Source organism: Elgaria multicarinata, chromosome 2, assembly GCF_023053635.1.
Source record: "Elgaria multicarinata webbii isolate HBS135686 ecotype San Diego chromosome 2, rElgMul1.1.pri, whole genome shotgun sequence".
Classification (NCBI taxonomy): Eukaryota; Metazoa; Chordata; class Lepidosauria; order Squamata; family Anguidae; genus Elgaria; species Elgaria multicarinata.
In genome coordinates, this window is record NC_086172.1 from 59,227,755 (window position 1) to 59,252,576 (window position 24,822).

At 40.4% G+C, this 24,822-nt stretch overlaps 1 protein-coding gene across 1 annotated transcript in view; it reads left to right on the forward strand.

Annotated features, from left to right (window-relative positions):
* The window catches only part of LRP1B (LDL receptor related protein 1B), a 976,641-nt gene that overhangs the window by 937,448 nt on the left and 14,371 nt on the right, over nt 1-24,822 (forward strand). The window contains exons 85-87 of the mRNA XM_063116589.1: nt 674-848; nt 10,668-10,772; nt 12,175-12,288. Coding sequence (XP_062972659.1) covers nt 674-848; nt 10,668-10,772; nt 12,175-12,288 — 394 coding nt within the window. The remainder of the gene's footprint in view (nt 1-673; nt 849-10,667; nt 10,773-12,174; nt 12,289-24,822) is intronic.

Below are 24,822 nucleotides of genomic sequence, written 5' to 3' on the forward strand. Positions count from 1 at the left end.
AGTGTACTGACGCAGTATAAAATAACAGAATATTTCAGATAAACTAAATCTATTAATAAAGGAAGAATTTGAGGACATTTAATGGTGGACAGTAGTTGCCCAGTTTAGCTTATAGTTGATAATGTTCCATCATTATAATAATAATTAACTTTATAATAAACAGCACTTACAGCACGAACATGGCTTTTATAAATGCTCCACATAGATTATCAAAATAATCTTATAATATCTTGTAATGTAGACCAGCAGTATTAACTCAACAATAGGGAGCTGGGGCAAGAATTCAAATCATAATTCATGACCAAGTGTAGTCATGGGTTCAAATTTTGAGAGCACTACAGTTAAAAAGACATGTTCTATTTCATATATGTGGATATTCTCTGGCTTTTTATCCTTAAATATATCAAATTGGTATACGAAAAGGTGTTTGTGTTAGGCATGTTCATAGATGTTACTCCTGTACCGTAGATGAAAAAGGTTACATCCTTGTTTTATTTATGTATTTATTAAATTTATATAGCGCCCCATAGCCGAAGCTCTCTAGGCAGTTTACAAAACTGATACCTTGTGGAAAAAGTTGTTGGTTTAATGAAACTTTGATTTAATGTACTCTAATTGAAAACAGACCCTTTTTTCTATTACTAGTAATATACAAAATGTTCTTTCATTGCAGATGTTTGCCACCATTATTGTGTTAATTCTGAATCTTGTATTATTGCTGATGATGGCAATGTAGAATGTGTCTGTCCTCTACGATACGAAGGTCCAAAGTGTGAAATAGACAAATGTGTAAAATGCCATGGAGGACAGTGCATCATAGACAAAGAGAGTGATGAAGTAATGTGCAAGTAAGTCACTGTTATGGAATAATCAAATAAAAAAAATTAAGTGCAATATAAGCACAGAACAGAAGCTATATCGAAGTAATAGTAGGCTATATAATTGCTTGTCAATGTTGGCAAATGGTCTTCTGCAAGTACTTGAACATCAAGTTTTAGAAGATGTATATTATTTTAAAATATGCATATAAAATCATTATTCGGATTTGCAGAAAAATTCAAAACAGGCCAGCATGCAGGAATTTTTCAGGCAGTAGAGGGAAACGTTTTCCACATCCATGCTTTAGTTTAGAATCCATTTTGTGTTTTTAATTAATTTGGTGGACTTCTCAAAATGAAGTGGGTTCAGGCAGTTTTGGAGGCTTCTCTAACATAGTCTGGCTCACGACACAAGACACAGTACTCATCTGTGCTGACACTGAGGCCTCTGCATATGTATGGCATGACAAGGATTATTGTAGTGGGTAAGCTTTTTGGAATTATGATTAATCTTCCAGTTTGAAAATTCCCAAATCCATCCTATTTAGTTTCCACCACAAGCACAATTATTTAGTTATTAATTAAAATATTTATGTCTGGCTTTCCTTCTAAAGAAAACAAAGAAGGCCTACAGAATGAAATTAAAACTTGTGGCAGCTGATGCCCAGTAGGACTGGTAGGGTGGAGGACAGAGAAACCAATGGTAGATGAAGTCAGACTCAATAGTAGGTAGAGCTAACTAATTCTGGTTTTGTCCCCAATGTCCTCCCAATGACACTAAGTGCACTTAAGTACCATAGTATAACACCGAATCACCTAACGTGCTAAATTTTAGAATAGTCCCTTACTTTGGCTCCATATACTACTTAAGTATATTTCTAGGAGAAATGGTATGTCCTCCACCATCTTATTTTCCACTTAGGCTACCATTCCAGGGAGAAAAGGCAGGCATGTGTTTAAATCACACAACTGTATGCCCCATCCTCATCACACACATGAACACAGAGAAGTGGGAGGGGAATTATGGCCTATGGAACAGATGCACCTTGTGGGGTCTCCCTGTCCAGCCCACCTCCTCACTTTTCACCCATCATGCAATAATTACACTTCTTATTAAAAAGTCCCATACCTTTAATTAGCATAGCCAAAAAAAGATGCATTGAAACAAAGGGAAGGTGTGAAGCCCGTGTTTGTGTGTGTGTGTATGTGTGTGTGTGTGTGTGTGTGTGTGTGTGTGTGTGTGTGTGTATATATATATATATATATATATATATATATATATATATAGCCCAAGCATCATATTTGGGTCCAATATATACTTGTAATATGCCCTCTTCCCACAGACATACTATTTTTTAATTATTATTATTACATTTATATACCGCCCCACAGCCAAAGCTCTCTGGGCGGTTTACAACAATTAAAAACAGTAAACGTTAAAAGTATACAAAATTTAAAAACCATCAAAAACATAAAAAACAGTATAAAAACAACAGTATCCATTTAAAAACAACAATTCTGGGGTCCATTAAAAACAAACTTAGCGTTGTTAAGTGATTCCATCCCATATGATTCCATCCCATACATAAAATCTTATAGATCGTGAATTATTATTAATTTTAATTTTAATTCTCAAATCACATTTTCTACATTTCTCAAATTATGCCATGGGCCACACTGGGGCTTTTCTACCATGGCCTAAACACTCCCCATTTTTGCTATTTCCATAATATCCAGCCTAAAGAAGAGTCCTACAAGGCTCTGACTATTTTGTAACATTTTGATTTGTCCTAACTCCTATTATAGGTATTATCCTATCAGTGTTTTGATTATTTTTCTCATTATTGCCCAAGATAAATAGAGCAACTCACTTTAAAACTTTATTTTTCTGGCTGTTTCATTGCAAAATCATTAATGATCTCTTGCACACTTTATAAGACTAAATACCTTAGTGGCTAAAACTTTTCTTGCTCAATAGTAGAAAGTCTGCAGTTTTTGATGAGTATTAGTTGGCTGAAACGTCTAGATTCTGCATCAATAACTGGCAGTGTACATACACACACACAAACACACACATAATCCATAGGGTTCTTCTTTGTGGTCTCTTGTGCATTCGCATATATGGGCTCTATGCCTAAATTCCTCAATTCAGGAAGCCTCTAAAGCTGGAGATTGTTTCGGCAGGAATCCTCACCCACCATCCTACAGTGCATAACCTGATGGGTTCCCGCCTAGTCCCTCAATTCTCATTTAACCACCTTACTAGTTGCCTTGAGGGGAACTTTGTGCATCATTTCTGACATTTCACCTTGATTGTTGCTGAGGTTTTACTTTTACTTTCTGGTTTTTTACCCTGCCTTTCTCTTTTACGATCGTTGCTCTCTCTTTAGCTTTTACATTTTTTGTTTAATTCACTTTTGTGATCATCCATAGCTATCCGCCTCAGGGCAGATGGCCTTGACTCCCCTTTTCACAAATGCTGTAGCAGTAAATTGCTGTGTTTGTTTTGTCTTGGGGCGGTGCACATCGTGGAAGCTTGCCCACACTGCCTGGCCTTCTTGAAACAGGCCCATAGGAATAGATTGGACAGTCTGAAGGCAGTGCTGAGGAAAATAGCCTTAGAGGCAATAGACAACCCCGAAGTCTCAGCCTCTGGAGATGACTGTGACTGCTAAGCCTTCAATTATTACCCCTTCAAGATTTTTATTATCATGGCTGTCAACTTTAAACATGGATTGAATAGATCCATCAACTCTGGGAAGTCTTTGACTCTCATGGTGGTGAAGAAGCTGACTAAAAGGGCTGAGGCACCAAATCATTCTATGGAAGAGCAGGAGGAGGAGGCCAGAGCAGAGGAGGAACAGGCAAGAAAAACATCTATTCCCCTCACCTTTACTGGATTCTCCCATGCTGACTTTACCAATAGTGTCAGTATAGATGGGACTGATACCACCTTCAGATCTGACTTGCCTGGTATCAACATCAGAGAGAGAGAGAGACGTGATTCTTGTCCAATGCAATTTCATAAGCATCTCCACCAGCACGGTCAATCCATCTGTTTCGCTCTCCCAAGCTCCGATGGACAGGAAGTTTAATCTCTCTTCACTGGTTCTACCATGATCTGGGTCATTGAGGAGTAGGAATCCACCCTCTGTGATGTGCAGGTTTGGACTCAAAAGTCCTCCTCTCATGTTTCTCCAGGAATGCAATTGCCACCTTTTCCTCCACCGGTACCAGATTGAGCCACGGAGAGAACTTTCACTCCTATAACTGCTCAGCACTCAGAAGTTGAGTATTACTAGTCAGACTCAACTTCTGTATTACCAGTTGGACTCTTCCCCTGATGATGTCATCAGGCCTCAAGATAGACCTTCACCATCAGAATGTATGAGACATTTTGCTGAACAGGTTTTTCATATGGCCCAATCCTTGGAGATCGAGATACAGCAGTCCATAGAGAAAGTACAGAACTCCATGTTTGACGCTATAGACACAGAGGCATCGGCACTGGTAGTGATACTGTTCCACCGGTTATGGATGAGGGACTTTGTTTGAGCTATCGGTCTATAGTTCGGTATTTTGAAAGCATTTAGCTCCTCGTTTACCACATAAGAGCAGATTAAATATATCTAAATGAAGTGTTCACCTAAGATTGTTTCATGGGTTGCAATCTAGGTTTTGTAGTAACAAGAATTAGTATAAGAAAATCTTTTTTGATCCATGTTTTATTTTTATTACAAATATGTTTATAATATCACATAAGAATATAACTTGCATATATTAACATAAAACATTTCTGTTATTTAGCAGAATCATTAAAGAACTTAATAGCTTGTAAAGAAATAGAATTTCTTAATCACTCTTTGTTCTTAGATTTCTAGTCTTAATAACTGTAAAATGAGAGATATTGTTTTAAGTACCAATTCTGTTGTCAATGGCACCAACTTCTAAGAAGCTGGAATCAATGTTCCATGTGCAAGAAAAGGATGCTGGCTTCCTGTTCTCTCATCCCAAACTGAATTCCATCACAGTGGAATCCTCACAGGGGAAATCAGAGAAGGTACATGCATCATCAGTTGACAAGGAGGGTCACAGTTATGATTTGCTGGGAAGGAGGATTTATTCCTCTGCAATGTTGCAATCTATCAAGTGATGATGTCATAATTCAAACTTTTTCTGTGGGAAAAAGTTGGTTCCTTGTGTGACTACTTACCCGATAAAGAACTCAAGGTGATGAGGGAGTTACATGTGGTGGCTCTGAAACTGTTGAAGCAACTTATCAACACTGCTAGACATCAGACACTATGGAGGAAAAGCCATAGCTGAGGCAGTGGCACTGCAAAGCCATGCATGGGTTCGCTCAGCCACTTTAACACCAGAGGACAGATCACGAATTGAGGACCTACCCTTTGATAGGACCAGTTTATTTAATTTGGGAATGGATGAAGCAATGTACAATATAGAAAAGGCCAAGATTACCACCAGGAAAATAGGATTGGGACAGCCTCAGCAGTCTTACAAGTCATGCAGGTGATTTCAGCAACAGCCTTTCTCCTCATCAAAGCAGCAAACAGATCACACTCCTTGACAGCAGACCTTTTCTCAAGAAAAGTGCCATTTTTCTTTTCCCTCCAGTCCCATCAAAGCCGAGAGGAAAACAACGACTTTGACTGCTCACCTATCCTTTTGCTTTTTGCCATCTGTTTGGATCTTTCCTAGTTTCCTTTCTTCACAACTGAATGGCCATAACTTCAAATGCTTCAGTAACAATCATCATTCATGATGGATACAGAATTGAATTTGATCCCCATCCCTCCTGTCGGTACCATAAGACACACTACACCTTTGGACATTTTGAAGTTGGAGACTGAGGCCTTAGCTAGACCTAAGGTTTATCCCGGGACCGTCCCGGGGTCGTCCCTGCCTGCTCCCGGGATATCCTGTGTGTCATTTACCTGAACAGGGATGACCCCAGGACAATCCAGGGATAAACCTTAGGTCTAGCTAAGGTCCGAGTTTCTGCTTCGAAAAGGAGCTATCCAACGTGTGAGTCCAGGTCACCATGCAGTCAGTCTCTATTCCCGTTATTTTACAGTACTGAAGAGAGAAGGAGGGCTTCACTTGATTCTGGATCTCAGGGCCTTAAATTTTTTCATCACCAAAAAGTTCTGAATGATCACCCTGGCAGTGAGAGGTATGGTTTGTAGTCATCAATATGAAGGACGCATATTTTCATATCACGATCCACCGCTCTCACTAGAAGTACCTCCATTTCTTCATCAGTGCAGTGACATTTCAGATCCAGTCTTGCCTTTGGGGTTGGCTACTGCTCCAAGGCGTTCACAAAATGTGTGGCAGTGGTATGAGCTTATCATCAAACACAACACATCAAGATTTACCCATATTCAGATGATTGGTTAATTGCCAGAGTTTTCAAATGGAGTCTCCCCCAGGCTGTTGCAGTTGTTCAAGATCTCCTAGATTCATTAGGGCTTTGCATGAACTAAGATAAATCCAAGCTAACACCTACCCAAGAGATCCTATTTATTGTGGCACTATTAGACTCAATAACTGTGAGGACGTACCTCCCTCAGAACTGTGCATAAGGATATAATGCACCAATGGGCTGTTGCAGAATTTTCTATTCAGTGTCTCCTCAGTCTTATGGCAGCCATAGCATCAGTGGTCACATAGGCTCTATTTCATAGGTGACCCCCTTCAAATGTGGTCTATTCACATTTTCTGTGGGATAGACAATGCTCATTGAGTCTGATTTCGCATACCGAATGATATCTTATGGGGTTTCCCTGGGTAGATAACAATAAACCTCTTGCATCCTCACAACTCTCTTCTTGGATAGGGAAAGCATTGCAATACCTTACAAATTCAAGGCCTATGGTCCAGACCTGAGAAAATTCTACATATGAATGATCTGGAATTGTTGGCAGTATGGAAAGTATTGAAGGCATTCGAAACAAACTTAAGAGGACATCATGACCAGATCACATCAGACAACACTGCAGTTGTCTGGTACATAAAAAACAAACAAAAAACAGGGTGGGATTCATACACTAGCTCTGATCTCTCTAACAATAAGAGTTTTCAATGGGCCATTCCAGGAGAATGCACCTTTCAGCCATACACATTGATCAGCTCTGGTAAGTGGCTGTGGTTCAGTGAGCATGGTCTAGGAGACTGAGCACAGGTGAGTCTGCTGGACTCCACCTCCTTCTCGGACTTCTCAGATATCACTAATATTAAGTTTACAATTTCTTCAGTTCAATGAAACAAACACTGTGGCATGAGGACAAAGAGTCAGAGATGAGAATCACACATACATGTGTGATATAGGTATGCTGCTGGTGTACCACTCACCATGCTGCCCAGCAGTCTCCCTGCCCAAGCTGGCGGGGGTGGTCTCGGAGGTGGTGTTGGAGAACCCTAGGACTGTAGTTCTGGGGGACTTCAATATCCATGCCGAGGCTGTCCTGACAGGGCCGGCTCAGGACTTCATGGCTACCATGACAACCATGGGGCTGTCTCAGTACATCATTGGCCCGACACATGTGGCAGGACATACCCTTGATCTGGTTTTTATTGTTGGTCGTATGGGGGACGATCTGTTTTTGGGTTGTTTTTTTCAGCAATTCCGTTGTCATGGACAGATCATTTCCTTGTGAAATTTGGTTTGCCAGTAGCAGATCCTCCCTGCAGGGGTGGGGGACCTATTAAGATGGTCCGCCCCCAGAGACTTATGGAATCTGAAGGATTCCTGAATGCTCTGGGGGATTTTCCGGCTGATAGGGCTGGCAATTCAGTCGAGGCCTTGGTCTCACTATGGAATTGTGAGATGGGAAAGGCCATCAATACAATCACTCCCGAGCGCCCACTCCGGTGCTGTGGAGCCCGTAATTCACCTTGGTTTACAGAAGGCCTGTTTCATGCGGGCAATGAAACAGGCTGGACGACAGCTAGAGTGCAGGTGGTGTAGGTCTCGGAGTGAGTACTATCAAAAATCTTTGTTGTGCCTATTACATGGCAGTGAGGATGGCAAAAAAATCTTACTATGCCTCCTCAATTTCATCCTCAAAATGCCACCCAGCAGAATTATTCCGGGTGGTGAAGAGCCTGTTGGGAGGAGGCTCGGGCTCTGGGAAACCAGAATTGGAACCCTCGGTAATCTGCTGTGATAAATTTGCTAGGCACTTCGAGGAGAAAGTTGCTCATACTCGCTCGGAACTTGATGCCACAGTTATCACAGAGTCTGGGGAGGTGTACAGTGCCCCATCTAAACATGATTTTTGGGATTAGTTTCAGTTGTTGCAGCCTGATGATGTGGACAAGGCGCTTCAATCGGTCTGTCCCACTACATGTAAGCTTGACCCTTGCCCATCCTGGCTAATTCGATCTAGCAGAGGTGGATTGGCTGGGTGGGTCCAGGGAGTGGTAAATGCCTCCCTCTGTCAGGGAGTGGTGCCTGCTGCCTTGAAAGAGGTTGTAGTGCACCCTCTCCTGAAGAGGCCCTCCCTGGACCCAGAGGTATGTGAGAACTACCGCCCCATTCCTAATATCCCCTTTTTGGGCAAGGTGCTTGAGCGTGTGGTGGCTGGGCAACTTCAGACGTTCTTGGAAGAAACAGATTATCTGGACCCATTTCAGCCTGGTTTCAGGCCAGGGCATGGCACTTTTACAGCCTTGGTGGCTCTGACTGATGACCTACTCCGGGTGAAAGACAGGGGGAGTGCTACCCTGTTGATCTTCCTGGATCTCTCTGCGGCTTTTGATACCATTGATCATGGTATCTTACTGGGTCGGCTCTGCAAGATGAAAGTAGGAGGCACTGTGTTACAGTGGTTCTGCTCCTACTTGTGGGACCGATCCCAGAGAGTGGTATTGGGGGATTCCTGTTCCACCTCATGGCAATTAAGCTGTGGGGTGCCACAAGGTTCTATTCTGTCCCCCATGCTGTTCAACATCTATATGAAGCCATTGGGTGAAGTCATTAGGGGTTTTGGAGTTGGGTGCCATCAGTATGCTGATGATACTCAGCTCTACTTCTCCTTGTCGTCGGAGTCAGCTGGGGCTGTGAGGGTGCTGGACCAGTGCCTGGAGGCTGTAATGGGCTGGATGAGGGCCAATAAACTGAAGCTGAATCCTGATAAGACGGAAGCTCTGTGGATTGGTGGTTCCCAATTCTGGGAATTGGGTAAGCGACCTGTTCTGGATGAGGTGGCACTCCCTCTGAAGGAGCAGGTACATAGCTTGGGAGTACTCCTAGATCCATCATTGTCACTGGATGCCCAGGTGGACTCTGTGGCATGGAGTACTTGGGGTCAGCTTCGGCTGATCCGCCAGCTACGGCCTTTCCTGGACAGGGACAACCTAGCCCCAGTAGTGCATGCACTGGTAACTTCCCGATTAGACTACTGTAATGCATTCTACGTGGGGCTGCCTGTGAAGACGACACGGAAGTTGCAGCTAGTGCAAAATGCAGCAGCTAGACTGCTGGCGGGTACATCTTATATAGCCCACATAACACCAGTCTTAAAGGAACTGCACTGGCTGCCTATATGCTTCTGGTTCGTATTCAAGGTGCTGGTAATGATGTTTAAAGCCCTAAACGGCTTGGGACCTCGATACTTGAGAGAGCGCCTCTCCTTATAAATGCCTGCCCAAGACCTTAGATCTGTTGGAGGAGCCCTTCTCTGCATCCCATCAATGCAACATATACGTTACGATGGGACAAGGGAGAGGCTTTTCTCTGTGGTGGCACCCCGACTGTGGAATGCCCTCTCCTTGGAGGCCCGATTGGCGCCAACGTTGATTTCATTTCGACGCCAAGTAAAAACATGGCTTTTTAACAAAGCCTTTGATGGGTAAACTCACTGGCACATTGTTTTAACTGTTTTAACTGTATTGCTTTTAAATTATATATTGTTTTAACTTGGATCATGGTTTAATTTGTTTTTAACTGTGTATATTTATTGTTTTATACTGTATGTTTTTATCTGTACGCCGCCCTGAGATCTTAGTGATATAGGGCAGGATATAAATATTTTAAATTAATAATAATAATAATAATAATAATAATAATAATAATAATAATAAATATTGTCTTCCTAATAATTTAACATAATAAGCAGTGACATGTGGTTATTAATACTTAAATTCATGTGCTTCTAGAGTTTATCTCAGCATACAGACCTGAGCATTAGTAATTTAGGCAATAATTTTCATATCACACAATAAGGAAATGTGAATAGATGAATCTGTGTATATCCACATCATCTCAGTTTTGCATGCACTCAATCATAAGTTCATTATGTTCAATTTCTGCATCAGTCTGATTTTTTTTTTTAAAAAAAAAAAACCCACATGAAAATTCACATGTTTCTAAGCAACTTTCTGATTTTTGTTCTTGAATGTATATACATTTTTGTATGCAATTTTCTATGATTAATATTTTTTGTGCAACTTTCACCTAGTATATGCATTTTCATACTTAATTGAGCTGAAAACTGCATTACAACAGTATATGCAATCAAACAATAACTGTGTTTCAATTTGCGTATTAGTCCAAGAAATGCAAATTAGGTCAATTCGCTTAAAAATGTAAACTAAATGAAATTCTCCCATCTACTGAGGGTCACTGAACTTGCTACGCGTTGTCTTTTTTCTACCTTAATGCAAACAAATAAGTGATAATATAACCATGTTGGTGGAGGGTGGGCTCATTGTTACAACATTCTTCAGTAAGAAATTAATTTAATGCACTATTTTTAATAAGTATTTAGCACTTACATTCAACAGTAATGCTGTGGCTAACCATTTTTTCCCCACAAATCATAGCTGTACAAATGGAAAGATTGCATCCAGTTGTCAATTATGTGATGGTTATTGCTACAACGGTGGTACATGCCAGTTGGACCTAGAGACAAATATACCTGTCTGTTTGTGAGTATGCTACTGAATTTGACAGTTATTGGGACATCTTCATATCCAACCAATTCCTAGTTCCATTTTGCTCATATACTTTTTTTTCCTTTTCATGTGATTTGGTGATAAAGAAATCTTGCTGTTCCAGGGCTTTTCAGTTTTGACAATTTTCAGTGTTTAACTGAAAATAATAAAAGAGTGATTGGCATTTTTAATTACTTACTATGCGATATTACTGCTATTTGTACAAACTTTAATTACCATGTAGACAGATACCAGTATATGAATTTCAGTCATCAGAAGATGTTGAAATATTAAATACATATTGTTCTAAAATAAATTAAATATGTTACCTATAGATGTTTCGGTTACTATGAAGAACATTTACAGTACATTTTTATGGTGAATCCTTAAATCAGGGGTAACCTCTATAATGTAAATTTGCATGTAGTCTTTTAAATATATAAAGCAGCTGTTACATGATACATTGAGAATGCTTTAAAAAAACTCTTTGATTTCTATGACGGGGTTTAAAATTATATCTTTTAACCATATATTCCAGAAGGTGCATCATTTTAGCTACCTTATTGTGATTATACACATGGACTCCAATCTTGTAAATGGCTCAGCATGTGATCAGAACATATGTAAACAGTATCTAAATGAAGACCATAATTGCAGCACATGTTGAACCATTTTGATTTGGTTGCCCTTGAAGTGGTGGTCATTTTTTTTTATGGAAAAGGTGATCAGATCTCTTTGGGAATGTATCTGGTTGTAATTATATTTTCTCAAACTCCTTATGCTTGAAGCCAGGGTGTTTCTTCATGGCATCTTGCTTTAGAACCAAGTAACTCAAAATGTCTGATATCAACAGAGTGGGATTGCTTTTGCTGGGCATGATTCATCATCTTACTGTGGGTGCAGTGACTGCATGTGGAAGGATTAGCCTGTTGCCTACCTCCTTCCTCTTGGTAAATGGGGCAACCAATTGGGCCATTATCAGGAATGGGAAATCACAATCCAGCCCATCCTTTTCCCCAGGTGTAAGTTAATAAAGCACAGAGCTCACAAAACTTGCATTTTAGGTATGCAGTAGGAATGGACAGGAAAGTGTGAATGGATCTCCCTTTACTGATAATTGCCAGATACTGTGGGGTACCTATATGAATGCACCAAAGGTATCTGAGGAGGGGAGGGAAGCAACAAGATTCTGTTAAGTCCTATGCTAATCCTGTATTCAAAGACATTGTACCCACAGTAGTTGGTTTCTGTCTATAGCTCTTTTGAATAGTAATAGATTAGACTCCTATCAGAAGCCTGTTCATTTTATCATCGTTGTATATATGCATTTAAAATATGTTCAGCCAAAAAGGCAGAATATTTATTTATTTAGCTGTATTTTACTGAAATTCTACAGATGCTCTATGGGGTTTAAAAGTCAGCGCTGTGACCAGAAAGTGAACCCTTGTGATTACTACTGTCAGAATGAGGGAATTTGCACTTTAACTGCGTTTAATGAACCGAAATGCAAGTAGGTTTAACCTTCCACTTAATGCTGCGCATTTTGTGACATCATTTCAGGCCACAGTTCATTGGTTCACATCATGCACATCCATATACATTTCAAAATTTATACTTAATCTCAGGGTTCATTTGTATAATAAAACATAGCTTTTTTGTAGCCTTGCTAATGAGTACATTAAAATATAGAGTGTTGGTTATACTGTTACCATATTATTAGTGCAGAAATTTTATATTATTATATAATGAAAATAATGTGACATGTCAGGAAGTTTACTAAATAACCCTATCTTTAAATAGCACAGAGTTTATAAAAATGGCAAACTATGCATAAATTCATCATTTGGTGTTCTAAAACCTGGCACTCTAATTCTAGAATGTGCAAGTTAATTGAACAAGCAGACAGTTTGTCAGCAGTTGAAGTGATAAACATCTTCATAAATGTAATATGAAAATAATTTTTAAAAGCAATTACCACAAACAATAACAAATTACAAGAGCTATGTTAATTCTTTCACTCTTTTACTGACTATGTACAATGTATTGCATATTTATGATATCTTTCAAGCACAATTTAGATAGATATGCTTCCTGGAGAAAAAATATCAGTGCCCATCAAAAAATGAAACTACAGTTTTCTCATGTAACAAAGTTTTGAAAATGAATCAAGTCATAGATTCAAATTAAAAGTGCTAAACCCTTAAATTCTTTTATTGAATTGCATACAGAAATCACTTAAACCCAGTGAAATTAATAAGCATAAGCACATATCTGTGTGTTGATTTCAGCAATATACCACTAAGAGCTGGTTCCAAGGATATGTCTGCCATATGTTTTAATTTTTGTGAACCGCCCAGAGAGCTTCGGCTATTGGGCGGTATAAAAATGTAATAAATAAATAAATATGGATATCACTGGAAACACTCCTGTTCTGTGGTGGTATCACATTGGGCCCTAATGTTTGAAAGCTATGTGGATTGTCTTAAGGGTGTGAAGAGCCTACATTACAGTGCCACACATTCCTGTTGGGTATTGCATAAAGACACCCATATGCTTATGTCAATCCATATTGTTAGCAGCTTTAAAATTTGGCAAGAGTTATATGGAGCCTGTGCCACTCAGAAACATTTCTCTAGTAACAGCAGTAACATTTGAATTGGTCATTGTAATTTTTCAAACACAGTTCAGAAATTGTAACTAGCAGCAGCCTGTCAGAACTGTGACATGTCTGCTTTCTCATTTCTTCCATATATATAGATCTCCTTTGTGTACAGGTATTGGTGAAAAAGATTCATAGAATAAAAGTTCTGTTTTAAGAGGTGACCGCACAATTATTTAAGGACGTATTTAGTACTCAGTGGTCTCTACTGTACTCTCTCTCCAGCGTAAATTTTATATTCTTTAGTAGAATACAAGCTGCCAAGGTAATTAGTGGTTGTTAGCTGTTGCTAACTATTTTTAAATGAATATTTATTAATAAATATAGTCTATGATAGAGATTTTTTTTGTAGTAGTAGTATTGATGTTTTCTTTGTTGCAATAGCTTCCAGTATATTGACAATAGCTTTTGGAAAGAGAATTGAAGGAAAATAAACAAGGAACATATTCCCAAAAGCTGAAATTTACATGGGTTGTATCGTATTTGTTAGGGATATCAGGTAAAGGCAGGCTGTGTACCACTATTACATTTTGACAAAGTAATGTGTTCTTTGGGGGATCACTTCAGAATTGATCTGTATCTTCCCAGATACAGATTCCAGCTGGACATCAGGAAAAACTTCCTGACTGTTAAAGCAGTACGACAATGGAATCAGTTACCTAGGGAGGTTGTGGACTCGCCCACACTAGAGGCATTCAAGAGGCAGCTGGACAACCATCTGTGAGGGATGCTTTAGGGTGGATTCCTGCATTGAGCAGGGTGTTGGACTCGATGGCCTTGTAGGCCCCTTCCAACTCTGCTATTCTATGATTCTATGATCTGAAGCATGCAGTGGCTAAAGATACTGGGATATAGATAGAAGTACACATACACCACATATACACACATACAAATCCATGGTCTGATACAGTATGTTAGGTTTGATCTCATCCTTGTTCTCTTAAGTACTACATATAACACATTTCTCTCTGTAAATATTAGTCTTGATATGGAGCTGAAATTCCTCAGCTTTAACATAAGGTGATAGTCACCACAAACATTTCATAAGACCTTGCAACTGCATCCTGTTTTTACATTGGTGCATATATTAATAGATAATTTACACAGTAAATTTATGCAAGTGGGGCTGCAATAAAGGGCTGCAATGTCATCTCACATTGTGTTCAGTATTCCAGTGAGCCAGCCATATGCTCCTCCAGCAGGCATTCTATCTCCATCCCTCGCCCAGGCCAGATCTACACCAAGCAGGATATAGCACTATGAAAGTGGTATAAAAGCAGTATATGGAGGCAGGATCTAGGCTACTGCTTTATAGTGGTATTGACGGACATTAACAACTGTTGGGGCCCATGACACATGCCATATACCACTTTCATAGTGTTATGTCCTGCTTGGTGTAGATGTGTCCTGGGCCCCAACAGTTGTCAGCGCACTTCAGTACCGCTATAAAGCTGTAGTGTAGATCCAGCCCCAGTTTGCACTTTTTCCCTTCCAACTGGTAGTCTATATTCTGTGACTACTGAGCATGTTTCGTCTTCATTGAGCTGTTATTGTTAATTTTAATCATATATATATATATATATATATATATATATATATATATATATATATATATTCTGCAAACCTTATGGTTACCCACAGCATGCCGCTAACAACTCCTTGTTTCTCAATAGCTCTGTTTTGGCTGTAATCCTATCAGCACTCTCCACCTGAGTTTGCTATTAGAAGGAGGGCCTTCCATTTATTGAATTGATATCATGCAAAATTACTATATGATGTAGCTTCCATCCGTCCATGAAAAGTTAAGCAATAGTACTTGGACCTAAGGCAGCTTATTTACATTTCAAGTAATTATGATAAAACAAGCTTAATCTTAAATATTTAACTATGTAACTAAATTGGGTTATAGATAGAGGTTGGTGGAGAATGCCCTTATGCTTTAACATCCCCATTCTTTCAATATGATAGACAATGTTTCCACTGATTATGAGTGTTAGCTGGAAGGTTCAGAGGGGGACTTAAAGGAGGTCTGGTAGCTGTATAATGCTGGCTGCAGCCATAATTGTGTTGGTTTTTTGGGGGGGGGGTAATCCTTAATATATACAGGAGTGCAGTGTGTGTGTGAGAGAGAGAGAGGGAGAGAGAGAGTGGCTTCCTTGTCAATGAGTTTTACTTTGGAGTAAGCATGTGTTTTGATTAGGCTTCATGAAGCACCTTTGTGGTGCAGTGACTAATTTTTTGAGGGTGAGACTCTCCAGAAGTTCTTTCTTAAAACTGGGGTAAAACTCCTTTTGTATAAAGTAGGGGTCCTCAGTATTGCACCTGCAGGTGTCCACAAAGTTCTCCACTCCCTGCTCCCTTGAAAAAATAAATCAATACAAAAATCTTGAAAAATGTTGGTTCATCAGGTTCTCCTTCCTGTTCCTGAACTTGCCACTGATCAGCTGTTCCTTGAGTAGGAAGAAGTTCCTTCCTGGCCCCACCCAATATTCTTCCATTCACACAGACCTTTCCCCTTTCTTCACTCACTCACTCTCCAATCCCAACCGCTAGCCTGACTATTTCTCTCCATCTAACTCCTTTCCTGGTGGTTTCTCTCTCACACCCTGTCCTGAATCTCCTTCTTTCTTTCCCTTCCTAGACCCTAGTCTTGCTCTTTGTCTTCCACCTTTATCTCATCTTGATATTTCTCCCCCTCTCCTTACATCACTGTTTCTCCTCCCTAATCCCAGGGATCATCCTGGGATCGTCCCTGTGCATACACATGATGCACAGGGCATCCCAGGAGCAGGGAGGGATGATCCCTCCCTTTCCCCGGGTTATCACCCTACCCATTAATTTTGATTTTTCCCATGGAAAAGGCTCTCTAGTTTACTCATCCCGCCCCCCCCCCAACTGCCCTAAAAGTTGGGGAAGTGAAAGGGGCCTCTTTTGCAGATCTTAGACTGCAGACAGGCCTTCAAGTAACTTGGTCCCAAACCCCTTAAGGCTCTAAAGGCCAAAGCACTTTAAACTGGGCTTGGAAACAATATAGCCATCGTATAGCCTTTATAATGATCTGAACGCCTCATCTCTACCAACACTCAGATGGCTGCATTCTGCATGTTTTAACTCTTAAAAAACTTTATCTCACTACCACTTGAAGTAGCAATGATGATAGTAACCCACCTCTGCTCTCAGCAGCCCAGTTCCCATTATCTGCATCCCAAACTAACACAGATCCAATGTTTTTTTGGGGAAACACTTGACAACCACCACAAAAACATAGCAGAAACTTTTCTTTGCGAAACGGCCCAGAACAACACTGCTTCTGGAACATTTGAGCGTGAAGGAAATGGCAGCTGGTCCACTAAGAGCAGAGATGTGGACAAGCCACTATGAAGATGTTGAAGATGAAAGTCACAGAAAGCCCCCATCATATGGTTCATCTGAAAATTATATGGGTACCCAATATAATCCGGGGGGGGGGGGGGGAGAAAACCTTCTTAGATCATTCTCCCTTATAAATACTACAATTGTTTTCTAAAACATCATCATTTTCATTTTTCATTAACCAGCTCATATCATTTTGTTCTAAGCCATTTCATCGTAAAGAAATCAAATAACTTAAGATGTGAAGACAGTAAAGACTAAATAGGACAAACATTAGTTAGCCAATGTAATGGGAAATAGAAAATTATTTTACAGCACAAATTCTATGTATGTCTATTTAGAAGTAAGGCTCACAGAATTCAGTGGTGCTTACTCCCAGGTAAGATATGAGCCTTAATCACTGGATATATATGAATCATATAGACAAAACATAACTGTTAAAAAATGCCACTTTAATGTTGCACATTGCAGAATGGCTAGGCATAAAGGGACACTTTTATTGTGATGCTTTCACTGCTGCAATATGGATTGAGCAAGGGTTAAAAAAATCCTATTTTTTATTATCTATATTTCTATTTGTGATCTCTGAACATTATCATTTTTTTTAAAAAAAAAAGTGTAAGCGTAGGTCAATCAAATCTTGGCCTGGAACCAAAGAAGTCCATGTGCATTTTTAAAGTCCTTCTGCATGTACACAGAAAATGGCTATTAATTTCCCCTCCCAGCTACAGTCTGATGTGCTGCATCAAATTTCATTCTGGAGTATTCCTTAACTTTCAAGACTTTTCAGGGGCAAGCGGGCTGCTTCAGTAATGCACAGAACACTGTGCTTGGCCAATCTAGCAAAAAAAGTAAAGGTCATCATCTAATCAGAGATTAGATGAACAGGGAGTCAGTACAGGACCTGGAATGACCCAGTGAACCTGTCTGATTGGAATAACTGGTGACTTCCATGTTACAGGGACTTCTATCTCAGGGCCCTATGGTTCAGATGTTGAGACTGCCACTTGGCTTAGTCTGAAAAACAAGCAACAATAATTAATTCCTACTATCTATAGGTTCCTCATATGGAAATTAAACTGGGTGCTTTAGACTCTTTGAAAACTCCTCCCATTCGTCCTTTTAAGGGCATTTTTGGTGGTCAGGGGGCCTGTTCAGAAGACACCTTAAACCCTGCTGGTTAAGGCTTTTGGTTAAGCAGCAGGGTTTAAAGTCTCTTGTGTGATGCGTTTTCCTAAACCTTGCTCACTGACGAACCCTGTGGTTTGTCTATAGCAGGGTTAGCGGCTAACCGTGGCTTAAAGTGTTGTGTGCAACATCATGGCTTGTGGTTAGTGCTAATCCCAGAGAACCACAGTTCTGCTAACCACAGAGCTTGACGTGTCATCAAACAGGCCCATTATATTGGCCAGATAAGTTTCAGAGTTGGGGACATTATCATCTTTGTGTGTTTCATTAGGAAAATGTAATTCTTAGAATGAACTCTTTTCTGCCTGAAGTTAATTATGTTTTCCATTGGCAATAAGAAATAGCCTTACCTTCCTCTTGTCCCAAGCCACTGCATCTTCAGGAAAAAGGTTGGCATAAATTGGTTGTTGGAGGATGCCCCATTTTTATCTGGATCGAATGGCCTGCTAAAAAGATAGGAGCTTGTTTATGACCCACCAGGTTAATACTCTGGGCAGGAAGTTTTCTGCCTCAATGATTAATAGGCGGTTGACAGAATGTATTAGCCTGGTCTACTAGTGTCTATGGAAATACACGAGGAACTGTGGTGCATTCTCTAAGGGGCGCAGCCACTCCTGCAGCTTTTAGGGGTCACACTTTCATGAAAGAAATGTTGAAGGCAGTGCTACCTAGGCTTCCTTGCATGCTTGTTAAACATCATAAAATTATGGTGTTTTTGCTTGCACATCTTTTAATCACGCAGGGTTTGGGTGGTGCATCAGGTGCCTCCAAGCTAGGGGAAGCTGTGTATGAAGTTTTGTCCTGTTCCTGCAAACTTCTAAGGGTTTAGTGATGCAACCCCCTTTTTAGTGCTGGGTCATAGCAGCACATAGTTTTCATTGTGTATCAGGTGCATCTTCACTAGAGGAACCTGTTTATGAAATCTGGCTCCAGTGCTGCAAATTTCCAAGGGTTTAGAGCCACCGTCCCCTTTTTGGTATGGGCGGGCAGGGGAAAAGCACAGATAGCCAATGGCTTAAAAGACAAAAACTTCAGACTTATGCACCAAAGAGTAGCATGGCATGACTTGCTGCTGAGGAAAAAAAATGTAATTCCATGGATGCCTGTGCCATAGTGATGTGAGGAGAGGCAGGGATACAGATGGGCAGGGTGGAAGGGCGAAGTATGAAAATCCAACTGGGGAGGTGGGGAACGGTGTGGTGCTGCTTGGGTGGAGTGTGTGTGTGCGCCAGGAAGAGGGTAAGAATTTATGCCGACATGAAATGGGCAGTAACAAGGCAGAGACAGAAAAAGATGCCTCCTAGCACACAGCAGGGCAATCAGAGAGGAACATGATGTTGCTCTGGTGGGAGGCTTGGCGTCTTCTCTCTCTGCCTTGTTGCCACCAATCTCACCCCCTTCCCCCAACGGTGTGCTCTAAAAACTCCCTAAATGTCAAACACCTTTTTGAGTGCATGGCAGAAGCAGCACAGGGTTCTTGCCATGAATCAGTATGCATTGCCACGAGGGACAGCTATGTCTGAGTTTTGACTCCAGTCCTGCAAAGCCCCGCAGAGTTAGAGCCTGCACCTTTTTTTTCCTTTTCATGCAGTTAACCAGTACATCATTTGGATGCTCCCCATGAGGAGATCCCATTTATAAAAAAAATTCCCCATTCCAGCAAATGGTCAAGGAGTTAGAACCCCCACTCCATCCCTTTAGCTGAACACGGGCGGGGATAAGGAAACTGCTTTGCAAACTGGCAGGGAAGTGGGCAATGGTGGGAGGACGGGGTGGGAGTGAGAATGAACACCTTGTGAATTGGGGTGCTGCTGGTTGGGTGGGGCAGGGAGGAGCAGGAAAGTGGCTAACAATTGGCAGTGTGCTGTTAATGGAAGGGAACTGGCAGAGGCAGGAGAATATGCCTTGAGTATGAGACAGGCCAATCAGAGAGATGTGACATAGTGGCAGTGAGGGGATGCCAGGATTTGGTTTCCATTGCAAAGGAAGCTGGCATAACATCCTGGCTGAGTAGACTGTAGAGGGGGGGATGGGCAAGGGTGGGGAAGATAAGTTATGCACAGTACCTTATTTGTCCAATCATGTAGGGGGATCAACAGTAGCTTATTTTCAAAAGAAACTACTGTGAGTAGCTTATAAACCATCATGGCTTACAGTGACATGCAAACTCGCCCAATGAGTTGTGCAATGCCTTGTGGAAAAACTTTTGCAGTGCCTTGTGAAATTCTTTATACAACAGCTTGCACATTGACATGAAGGAGAACCGAAGTACCGGTTTTGACATTTGTGCAAGGATGAAAATGGTAGAATCCTTGCAGTTGTGGATGATACCAAAGGATAAAACCCTATGCTTCTAAACAGTATGTAGAAAGACCTGTATACAATATAGAACAGATTTGGGTTTTTAAAATCTGTAGAAAAACAGCATTTCTCTATAGGTTATAGAAAAAGACTAGATGCTAAGGCATGTTTTGCCAGCAGATAACATTCTTGAGATAGAGGTTCAGCAATGTAAACATGTGTCAAATGATAGCAAGTACCTTCACTGATAGTTTAAATTAAACAAATTGATTTAGAATAACTGCTAATAACTTACTATATTAATGGTAACTTTTTATGCAAGCAAGAATGAAAACTGAGTTGTTTCTAAAATGCTTTGTTTATGCTTAAATGAGGAAATGTGTAATTTACTGTGTGCTAAGAATAGGCAGGTTGACTTGAACATAACATTTAATAATACATTATAACAACTTCTGTTTTCACTTTAATGAAGCTTCTTTCCCTGCGGAAATGTATATGTATCATCGACATTTGTAAACTGGATTGCATTGGAGCGTTTTCCACATTTTGTTTTCTTTCATGACCTTGAACAAGCAGTAAAATTAATGATAAATACCACAGTTTCATATGTCATCAAACTAAATATTAAGATGATGATCGCTATGGGATACTATGTGGTAATATTTTTTGTTAGCTTTAATATTTAATTTATTAAGACATCTAGCCCTTTCCTTTTCCATGTAAAGGGGCTCTGTTAGTGGCAGTACCCATAAGTATATGTGCCTGTATGGTCTGAAACATGTTATATCTCTATTCTAGTTTCCTTCAGGCACCTACCTAAATTCCTTTTCACACTGCCAGATACTTCAGCAGTGGAATTAACATTCACTTCATATCTCCCGTGTCATTATTTTTGTGCAAGTCCTTATTCTTGGCCTTATCCTTTATATATAAAGGACTTCTGTGCTGTTCCCATAATTGTCTGCAACAAATCTAGATCTATAGGGATTGTGAGTGGCACACTTCCTTCCTGGCAACAGACTACAACCAACAGGTCTATGGCCCAGTTGCATTCTCCTGTAAGCGACAGAGATCATGAGGGTGGGGCAATGCAGAACTATGTCACAGCTGTACTACTTCAGTAAACCATACATCTCTTTCCTCTTTCACCCCCAAATCAGAAATAATTATATTTCATTAATGATATTTTTTCCAGTGCCAATTAGGAACAGTTTTATATATGTTGTGGCTTTAAATAAAATTGCCCATGACATGCAAAAAAATGTCCATTTCATGTCATGAAACCATAGTGTAATAATACTTTTGTTCAGTAATAGAACTGTACACTTTCAATCTATTTAATGAAAAAGGGACTTTTATAAATTGCAGTAGGTACTTATTAATCATAGCAAATGTTTCTACTGTCCAGAACATGTACTTTTGCTTATGTGTTTATGCAGCTTCTGGAAACATTTTATTAATTCTCCATAACAAAGAAATCTTTGTACTGTCCTGAATATGATGTTTTCTTATATACATTTGAGGCAATTGGAAACATTTTCTTCTTGTGGCACAATCTTGACTTTGCTCTGTAACAAGTCCACTTGTTCTGTCCACTTGCTGCAATTTATAAGAGTTTCGTTGAGTGGAGAAATGTGCTATGTGTTTTTTTAATGAAATATTTTAAAATGTTGTTATTGAACAAAAAGTTCAACATCTTGAAATGGTCAGCTTTTGCATGTAATGGGCAATTCCATTTTAAGGCTATGACATAGATACTGTGCTGTCTGACCCTCTGTGTTCCGAAGTAGAGTATAAAGCTTAAACTATCAATATATTGGAGCAGTATTTATAGTATCATGTTATTTTACTTGAATTCTGTCTTCATAGTACAATCAGTAGTTATATGGAAATGTGTAACCTGACAAGTCAAACCTGCAACAACATGTTGCAGTGTATCCTCACTTTCTTGTAGGAGTGCTCCTGTTCAGTGTTCTTGCCAGACAGCCATGCTTTCCTCCAGGGCACTGTAAAATGGCGGTATCCAGTGTGGCACCCACAGTTTCCACAGCGCCCCTGGAAGTATGCCATGGCCCATAGCACCCATTTCATCTCTCCATATTGTTGGGCAAGGAGGTTGTCGCCATGAGATTTCACATCAGTTGCAAGTTCTTCAAGGTGTCACAATGACAGCCAGGAAATCTTCTAGGGGCCATGAGATATGGAAGAGCTGTGAGTTAAAGTGACGTGTGTAGTAAGAGAGAGAGAATGAACAGCCCAAGAGCAAGAAAGCAGAGAAATTGCATGTGCACAACACAAACACACACAGAAAGGAGTGGTGGTGCTCCAAATATTTTAGTAGCCATACCTTCCAGCAGTCATTTTGTGGTGGTGCTTATCACACTTTTCCAAAATTCCAAATGTGCCTTTGAGCTTCCAAAAGTTGGGGACCCCAGAAACCAGCAAGGATCTCAAATAGGGCATTCTGCTCTGCCTTCCTTAACCCCCCCTTTTAACTGACAGTCAATATAATTCCTGTGTCCATTGAGCATGCTTAGTCCTTACGGGGCTTTTCTTTTTTCCCCTAAAGATTTTTTTGTACTTCTGTAAACTCTGGGTTTCCCAAGCATGTTGTCCCCTGTCTTGATTCTCTGTAGTCCCATTTTGGCTCCATTTCTGTAAGCATTCACCACCAACACTATCCTAAATGAAGAGGGCCAGCATTCAATAAAAAGCACCTAATAGGAAAACCTTGAAAAGCAGGAAACATCTTTTATTAATTAGGTTATTTGCACTAGAACAGGTTTTCTGGGGCCATGGCAGAGCGTCCTTTGCATTAATATTCTGTATGATCTTTAGTGAGAAGCATATGTAATGAAGTTATATAACAACTTTGAACAACAAATTAATTTAACAAAATTACAGTGTTTCATAAATATTTTAAAATAGTCGGGATTATTCTATGAATAATTAGGAGAGCAATCCTATCATCTTGGTGAGTGTCCCAGGGACCGTACTTTTTTTGGAGTCTCCCTCCCAAGGCCATAGAAACTGCTATGAACTTGGGAGGGGGTTCCAATACCCCTCCACCACCCCCTCAAGGAAAGAACCACATCATCCACTTTCCAAGGTCACAAATTCAGCCTCAGAGGGAGGGGAAAGGGTGTGTTCCAGTGGGTGATGAGGGGAAGGGAGAAACAGGCCAAGATGCAAGAAATCCCATGGCCTCTCCAGCCCTGGCATCGCCCTCACCAGAACATGTTCTCCAGACAGGCTCAATGGTTCGTCTGGGGGAGGAAATTAAAAGGAGAATGGAGAGGTGAAAATTGCCTCTGTCACTCCTCCTGCCCTACTGGTAGCAACCAGGGCCGGATCTACACTAGTCTTATAATGTTGCTAGTGTCCCTTTCTAACGTGGTTCTCTGTAGCTGTAACGTTACTGCAGGGCACATTGTTAAATCCTTTCGTTGCTGGGTTTGCTCCACCCACTGCCTGCCTCATTCCTAGCCAGCAGTATATGGCAAGTCATAAGCACACACAAACTCCCTCCCTCCCAAAACATCTTAACACAAGTCCCAGGGAATTGCCTGAACGCACAGGAGCCAGCCACTTTGCTGAAGCTAAACTGGGTCGGGTCTGGTCAGGGTTGGGATGGGAGACCAAATTGAAAAGTTTTAGCAGCAGCCGCATTTAAGCCCCGCTGGTCATGAGTTTTGGACTTTGGACCCTTGTTAATTTTCCTGCAGGGAGCTACAGCTCCTTTGCAAAGAGAGGGGAAATGTTTTTTAAAAAAATCATAAAAAATCAACCGATGACCCAATTTGATTCAAATTTTAAGGCAGGATGCATGGGAGTACTTCACAATAAAAACAGATTCTAAGGTGGAAAACTTCTGAGTCCTTTGCATACAATTGTCAGTGATTGCACAGTATAAGGCTGGTGTGATTTATCTGCTGTAGCAGATAAGATAGCAAACAGGGCGAAGGAAGGAGAACACAAAGTGGGCGGAGCAAACTCAGCAGCTCTGGGTTGCGAGAGGAGAATTACCGGTATAAGGAGGCACATGAATCTGCAGCCACGCTGGAACTAAGAAACAGAACCTGTAAGTACGACTCATTTACAATGTGGGAGACCCAGGGTCACGTGACACTATGCGTCACAGTAACCCATTCAAAGCGTTAGAAGAACACCAGTGTAGATTCCCACCAGGCATATGCAGATTAGATGCTTTCTTCTATGCGTCACTTGTTCTTATTTCTCAGAACTAACGTATTTGAAGAAAGTGTAAAAAATGAGTAGTAGCGATCACATTTCTCTCAAAGGCTGTGATCCTTAGTATATTTACTTGGAATTAAGTGCTCCAGAAATTAGTAGGTTTTATTCCATGAAAACAGGTTTTAGATTGACGTTCATAGAAGGTAGAAATTGTGATTTGCCTGATGATGCTGTATGCACCACCTTGGAAGAACTTTTAGGATTTTAAAAAATAGCCTTACCAATGAATAGCCTAACCTCATTGTTTTGATCAAAGATTTTTTTTAATCA